General features: G+C 43.4%; 1 protein-coding gene across 1 annotated transcript; it reads right to left on the bottom strand.

Moving 5' to 3' along the window:
• Positions 1 to 767: 767 nt before the first annotated feature.
• Positions 768 to 1,400, bottom strand: PPP1R2C (PPP1R2C family member C). Its single transcript, XM_033097086.1, has one exon. It carries the CDS (start codon positions 1,398 to 1,400, stop codon positions 768 to 770), a length of 633 nt encoding a protein of 210 aa, XP_032952977.1.
• Between the last annotated feature and the right edge of the window lie 6,454 nt (positions 1,401 to 7,854).

Genomic DNA, 7,854 nt, shown 5'->3' with positions numbered 1-7,854 from the left:
CATGAGGAGGATTGAGGAAACAAAGGATAGAGGTTAAGATAGGTATGAGAACAGACTACTGAGATAACAATAAACTTTCTAAAATATTGGTATCAAATCTGCCCACAGAGTATACAAGAAATAGAACAGACATTGGTTCAATTTTAACCTGATAATTCATGAAAAGGACAATTTTTGATGAGAAAAAGTTCAGTCATTTCCCCATAAACACTGAAAGAAAATTAAGAGAAAATTTAAAGGTACTAGGCTAAGAAAATGCAGTGATAATTCTTATATTCCCTCTCAATTAAACAGGCAAATCACCCACCCTAAAGACAAGTGTTTTGCTTTGGAACATTTATCAGATTACATAACCATTGTAGTGTCTTTTGTGACACTAGTCTGGTGAAGCTTGATGGGTGTTGGAGACGTGGTCAAGACTAACCATATGCTGTAGCACCAATTGCATTTTGATATTGTAAGAAAACCTTTCTTATAAAAGCTAGTGCATCTCGAAGTGAATATAAATTAATTCCCCTTTAAGCCCTTAACACACAAAAAGCTATATAATATATACATTAACCAAGTTATATAAAAGTAATGTGGTTTTGTGGCAAAGTACCAGACGCAAAAATATCAAGCAGGCATTTTCCATTTAATCTATTTTCGAAGTTTACTATGTAATTATTGCAGTACAATTTAACTGATAGTGTTTCAGTGCTAGTAGCAGTGTATTATCATAACAGGGTGTGTACCCGACAAATAGTTGCAGCGTGGACAAATGTTTTCTACACATAGCGTGGCTGGTTTTGCAATTTATCACTTGCAGGACCTTTATCTGGTTCTTCTGCAGGAGTCTTCTCTTCATTGGTAAAATGTGGACATTGTTTGTTTTCATCCTCCATTTCCTCAAATTGGAAGTCTCTTGCAATTAACAGTCTAGCTAATTTGATATTCAGTCCTTCGTTGTAGTGCAGCTTCCTTCTCAATTCGAACTGCCACTGTTTTTCTTGTTTGTCCAGGAAAATTTTGCTAGTGTGCGCCCCGTGGCTCTCTGGCTCTGGCATCTTCCAGTTCAGCTCGGAGGTATCAATGCCCGCAAATTTCTTAGCTAAAATGTTTACGGTTATGTGTCGAGTATGGTCTTTTGTTTCTAAACCATATGCTGTATCTTCTCTACCATCTTGTATACTAAGTTGAGGAGTGCTGGGCTCTTTTATCTTCATTAAATCATAGTCTCTGTATGAAGGGTGGTATGTCGCCAGGACGTTTGATTCGTCCCACCTCTGAGACTTTTTTCTTTCTACTTGGGTAGCCCCTCCGGACTGCTGTGCGGGGGCCTCCGCCGAGGAAGCCGTCGTCGAGCTTTTGTTCTTGAGGATCCCCTTGATGGGTCGGTGTGAGGCGGTGTAGGCCGCCATGCTAGGAGAGTGAAGGGCACACCTGAGCAAGGGTTGGGCAACCACAGCCACCCTCCGCGCTCCAAGCTGCGCTGCAGCACGGTTTGTCTTCACCACTTCTCCAACATCCAATAAACCTCACCAGACTGGCGTCACAAAGGACGCCACAATGGTCGCTGCCATCGTCATTGCCACCGCCACCGCCTCACGGCCCACGCTGACATCTGCCTTGCCCTTTTTGTTTTTCTTAGTGGAGTAAGATAGGAAATATCCCTGAATTGCACATGACACAGGAAAGCACTGTTTTGTGAATTTCTATATATCCTGTCTGTGTATGGGGAGGTTACTTAAAATGTATTTCATACTGTGAGTCACTGTCAAAAATTTGAAAGCCAGTACTTTGGTTGGAAAGATTAGAAGTGTTAGCACTAGAAGTCAATTAACTTTTGCTCCTCCTTCCTGTTGCCTTCCACACCTCCTTCTTTCCATCTGCACACACACACACAAGCCATTGTACCCCTCTCCTTCCTGTCTAACTCTTGGCCCCAACGTCCAGCCACTTACACTGGCTGAGAACCTGGGCATCAATCTCTGATCCTTTCATATTGCTTACCGTCCAGTCCAGCTCAGATACTGGCATAAATATTTCAAGAAATTCTCCAATTCTATATCTTCTACCACCATCTTGTTTCAAGTCACCACCATATCTTGTGGGGATCACAACCACAGTCTTTGAATTGGGCCTCCCATAACTAAACCCCCCTGCTGCCTTCTAAACCTCTTATCCACCCTCTAGCCAGAGTGGCCTTTTAAAAACACTCATACTAACAATTGTCACCCCAATAAATTTAAATTAAAAAAAACACTCATAAAATCTTGTCATATCACTGTTTTAAACCCTTTAACAGTGGCCCATTTTGTTTAACATAGAGACAAAAATCCAAAAGAGGCCAAAAATTAGCTCCATGATCTGCTAGAAGCCTTCTCCCCACAAATTCTCCCCAACCTACCTCCAACTTTCTGTTCTGGACTTTGAGTTCCAAGAGCATTCACCTTCTTTCCTGTTCCAGAGTCTTTTTCTAGGTCCTCCCAACAGCCTGGAATGTCCCTTCAAACTTCATCTCAATCACTACTGCCTCAGAGGAATCTGTTTCCTGACAGCTAAAGCAAATAGGCCTTCCTGTGCTTTTATGGCCTCTCTTATTTTCCTTGGCAGCACTCAGAGTTATTTAGTTTGTATTATCTGTGTACATTACATGGTAAACTCCAAAAGATACAGGATGGTGTCTGTTTTGCTCACCATTATCTCCAGCTTTGTGTCTTCACAACACGATGCTGTACCTGGCACACAATAGATATTACAAAAAATATTTATTAAATGAACAATAAATGGTAGGGGACAGGGAATGAGATGTGTGAGTGGAGGAAAGGGGGCTCCAGAACCTTTACAGTCAATTACAATTTGTCCAATGAGTCACGTGGGAAAAACACCCCATAGGTGGAATTCAGGGGCTGTTACAAAGAGTGACTTTGGAACATTTTGTCCTTCACAGGTCTCATATTTCACAGGCAGTGACAGTCTCCTAAAAAACAAAAAGGAAATTAAAATCCAGTTTCACATTTTCCCCTCCAGGTAGTATTCACAAGATTTTTTTCCTTCTAATAACATTTTGCTTCCTCTTCTCTCTCTCAAGGTATTTTTTACATTTTAGAACACAAAAGCAAAAACATGAAAGAACCATAAAACTTTTACAAGGGTCTTAAGCACCTTAACTTCAAGTTATCCTGTATTCTCCAAAGTCTTACTAACTTCAGGAACTGTGCAATCACTTTAAAACTGTGTTAGTCATCTCAGAAAAAGAATTTCCTAATACCATACTCTCTGAATAAAGCTGTATTGTGTGGTGAGTGCTTTCACGGATTCAATAGCTGATATTCAAGGCTATAGGAAAAACCTCCGGTATGTGAGGGGAAAAAGAAAAAAACCTTCATTATTCATAAATACTCCAGACTACCTTTTTAAAAAGCCTAACCGAAAGGCAGCACAGATCAGCACAAACACAATTTTTCCTCCTGACTAGTAGGCACAGTAGGCCTGTGCATGTTTAGCTATAAACAGGATGTTAAGAGGGACTGATTCCAGGGCACTGGGATTTTGCTTTTGTGTGTACACAGCACCCACCCCCATATACTGTGATCTGAATATACAAGCTGCTCCATATATAATGAGGCAGCAATCCAGTAGTTCTTGAATATTCTGAAATTCCACATTCAGTAGTACAATGGCAATTCATATGCTAGAGCATGAGCTATATGATTATGATCTATTACATGGGCTATAAATAAAGTCGTTTAAAGAATGAAATCACCAGGCATTACAGATTTCAGTTGCACATTATTTAAAAGTAATTCTTTTTCACCTATCATTTGCTAATCATCTGCTTGATGACAGTTGCCCTAAGAAAAACCCAAAGTTTGAGTGTTTGTCATCATATTAAAAATTCTCAATTTAGTCAACACTATTACAAGCCTAAAAGTTAGGAAAGATCAGCAGTCTTTCCAACATTCCTCTTTACACAGTGCACTTCTTATTACCCTAGGACAGCGGATGAGCAGATATTTCTGAGGTTCCATCACACACACATACACACACACACACACACACACACACACACACACACAGTTCCCTAGGGCTGACTAAAACTTTCCCAGTCAATGACACATTATTTGAAATTAAATACGAGCCTAGAAACTCTTTATTTCAACAAATGTTTAGCAGCCATCCATGATATTTCCAGTAGGAGAACCTTCATTTTGAATGCACAAAAAGAAGCTGTAGTTCAGTTGTCTTCAATCGGTTAATATTTGGCAAACACATCTAAATATGCATGCTGTTCTATCATCACAGTTTAAAAAAAACATTAAAAATATCACTGTTATTTAAAATGTTATTTGAATTCTCTGCTGTTTGCACAGGGTCAGAGTACTTTGCATAGCTCTGCTTGTCAATCATAATAGTGGATCATTCAACATCTTTTCTTCCACTGAGAATCACCTCCTTTCTATGGAGATATTCTCCAAATGCCGTAAGTACAGGAGTTGGTTCAAAAGGAGAATTGAGCCAGGAACACAGAAATTCTCAAACACAGGTGGGAACACCTAAGAAGCCAAGAGTTACCACATAAAGGGAAGGTATCTCAGATGTCCCACTGGGTGTCATTAGTGAGAGATTAGTAAAATATTGAGAGGACAGTGAGCTATTTCTGGAGCAACTGTGTTGCCAGAAGTAGAGATTAATAGTTCACCCATGTGGTATCTGAAGTCATGCATCAATCCATCCAAGAATTGTCCAAAGTATTTGGAGAATTATGTCAGATATTTTGTGGTTAAAAATAAAAGTGCTATTAGGTTTTGAATATGTTTTTGATGAATCTTTCTCTCTCTTACATTTAAAATCCACATTTCTGATATTCTACTAAAAATCACTATCTTAATTTGGGTTCCCTTAGAAGCCAATCCTAAGACAAGGATTCAAGTGCAAGTAGAATCCTTGGGAGGAGAAGACTTGGGAGGAGATCTGCAGAAAACAATGATAGGGGGAGTGAGGAAGTGCGACAGAGAAGGGCAGGAGGCAAAGGGCACATTACCAAAGCATTTCCTACTATGGGCAACTAGAACTTAATACTGTGGGAAACTGAGAGTCAATGTAGAAGAGTTGACTGCATCACCCACCTCCTTTCCCCGGGTGAGGGAGCTAGTTACTTTAGACGTGCTGGGAGTGGGGAGGGGCATTAACTCTCTAGCATTCTGGATACGTATTGGAGCATCACCAGTGAATTGCCAACTTGCTGATGCATCATCGAATTGGCTTTGTCCCTTCCCTGTTTGAAAAACCCTCTCCTCCTATCCTGCTCCCTGGGATCACAGTCCCAAGTGAGTCTTTTTTGTTTTGTTTTCCAGCTCTGCTTTTGCAGACAGAACCCAGACTAAGACGAGGATTGTATACTTTATTTTCAGTTCCCCTACACCTAACCCAGTAAGTAATTGGCACATGTCCATACTCTGTGTCCATATTTCTGTAAAGTGGGTGTGGGGACAGAGCCAGGAGTGCAGTTTCCAGGCTCTCGCCCTCACGTGGAAAGGTGCTCACTCAGGTAGTAAATGGCCATCAACTGTGATTGGATGGCCATCAGCTGTGGCTAGTTGGCCGTCAGCTGTAACCAGTGAGCCATTGGCCACTAATATAACTGCCGTGGCTACGCTAGCAAAAAATGGGGGCTAGTAAGAAGATGGTGGCTGAGCTAGCAACAGTGGATTGCAGTTAGCAAGTGAGGTTGGTTGGTTGTGGATTGCAGAGAAGTGGATGGCAGGTTGTGGATAGTGTGGCTCCTGCTTCCTGTGTCTCCAACCCAGCCGCCACAGAGAATATAGTGGTATGACTCCCTTATCTATGGCTCCATGGGTGTTCCTTTTTGGCCTCACTGTATCCTGTGTTCTTATGTGGGGAGCTGGAGCTGAGACCCCGCATGACACATGGCACAGCGAGCAGGGTACAGTGCCAGCCAAAGCTCTCCGAAGGGCGGTATAGCAGTATGTGCGTATGAACACTCAGTCTCAGGAAGACAAGGAGGAACCACTGCCAGAGAGCTGGACCCCTGTGGAGCGGTGGAAAGACATGGATGTTTCTCTGACCAGCATAGGCCGGAGAAAGTAAAGGTCATTGCAGCCCTGTGGGCTGGGAAGTGCTTGCTGAGGCCCTCACCCCCAGATTGGGGGGGGGGGACTTGGAGACCTTGCCCTGCGGAGAGGGCACACATTGTGAGGTTAACGCACAGCCATGGGAAATGACTGTGGACTATGGGGAATGGGCTCCATCCCTAACTTAATGGACCGCTTGACTGTTTGCCTGGGAACATACCACCATGTAGTGGAACTGGCAGATGTTTGCTTTTGTGCCTCGACCGGCAGCCACTGAGAATATGTGAGAACCTTGGCTGTGTCCAGGAAGACTGGCTGTGCCCAGAAAGACTGGCGGTACTCTGAGAACCCTGGCTTTGCCCAGGAAGTCTGGCTGTGTCCAGGAAGTCTGGCTGTGCCCAGAGAGGGTGGCAGTGCCCTGAGAGGCCCTGGCTGTGCCCAGGGAGACTGGTGATACCCTAAGAAGTCCAGGAAGTCTGGCTGTGCCCAGAAGGACTGGTGGTGCCCTGAGAAACCCTGGCTGTGTCCAGAGAGCCTGGCAGTGTCCAGGATATTGCATTCACCTCCAGGCTCCTTGCACAGGGTCCCTCGCGGAAGACGCTTGTCACGTAGATTATGAGGCGAAACCCCGTAGGAGTGGAGTGTGGGGACAGAGCCAGGAGTACAGTTTCCAGGCTCTCACCCTCACATGGAAAGGTGCTCACTCAGGTAGTAAATGGTCATCAACTGTGATTGGATTGGATGGCCATTAGCTGTGGCTAGTTGGCCGACAGCTGTAACCAGTGAGCCATTGGCCACTAACATAACTGTCATGGCTACGCTAGCAGCAAATGGGGGACTAGCAAGAAGATGGTGGTTGAGCTAGCAAGAGTGGATTGCAGTTAGCAGGGCGGATTGCAGCTAGCAAGTGAGGTTGGTTTGTTGCGGATTGCAGAGAAGTGGATGGCAGGTTGTGGATAGTGTGGCTCCTGCTTCCTGTGCCTCCAACCCAGCCGCCAGAGAGAATATAGAGGTATGACTCCCTTATCTGTGGCTCGGTGGCTGTTCCTTTTTGGCCTCACTGTATCCTGTGTTCTTACCTGGGGAGCAGGAGCTGAGACCCTGCATGCCACACCACATGACAATGGGTGAATGAACTGAGTGAAGTAGACACAAATCTTTTGAAAGGAGGAGTCTGACAATATAGGCAGATCTAGAGAGGTTCAGTGAGGCCATCATTTTCCATCTTTTTCATTATAAGTGTTAAAGCAGTAAAACTTTTTTTACCAAAAAGAAATATCATATAGAATTCCAGAATAAAAACTGACAAAATTGGAGCTAGGAAGCAGTGGAACTGGTCTGTCTGAGTAAAGGTGGGGACCCCAGAGTTCCCACTGCCTGGCTTCTCAGAGGTGGCTTTTGTGGCATTACAGGGACCTGAGGAGGGAGGACAATTGAAAAACCACTGCAAGAGAGTGTCATTGCCCAAATCAGGAGTGTTTGATTACCCCAAATGCTGATTTTATGAGTGGTCACTTGTTTGGAGAATGGGGGTGAGGAATTTTTCTACTGTAGTGATTTAGACAAGCACATTCGTTGAGAGCAGATCACAAGTTACACAGGACATGAGTGAGAATTTCTGATATTACATACCGTGTATCTCCGAAATTAAGACCTACGCTGAATAAATGAATGGGACTATGCCAAACTTCAAAGGTTCTGCACAGCAAAAGTAACCATCAACAAAATAAAGAGGCAACCAACTAAATGGGAGAAGATTTTTGTAAACAGTGCCTCT

The sequence above is a fragment of the Rhinolophus ferrumequinum genome, chromosome X, assembly GCF_004115265.2.
Source record: "Rhinolophus ferrumequinum isolate MPI-CBG mRhiFer1 chromosome X, mRhiFer1_v1.p, whole genome shotgun sequence".
Classification (NCBI taxonomy): Eukaryota; Metazoa; Chordata; class Mammalia; order Chiroptera; family Rhinolophidae; genus Rhinolophus; species Rhinolophus ferrumequinum.
The sequence above is the reverse complement of the archived record's forward strand: the minus strand, read 5'-3'. Positions and strand labels throughout refer to the sequence as shown.

What these genes read in the sequence shown, in the direction of transcription:
- PPP1R2C (XM_033097086.1), bottom strand. Translation starts at nt 1,400, where the DNA reads ATGGCGGCCTACACCGCCTCACACCGACCCATCAAGGGGATCCTCAAG.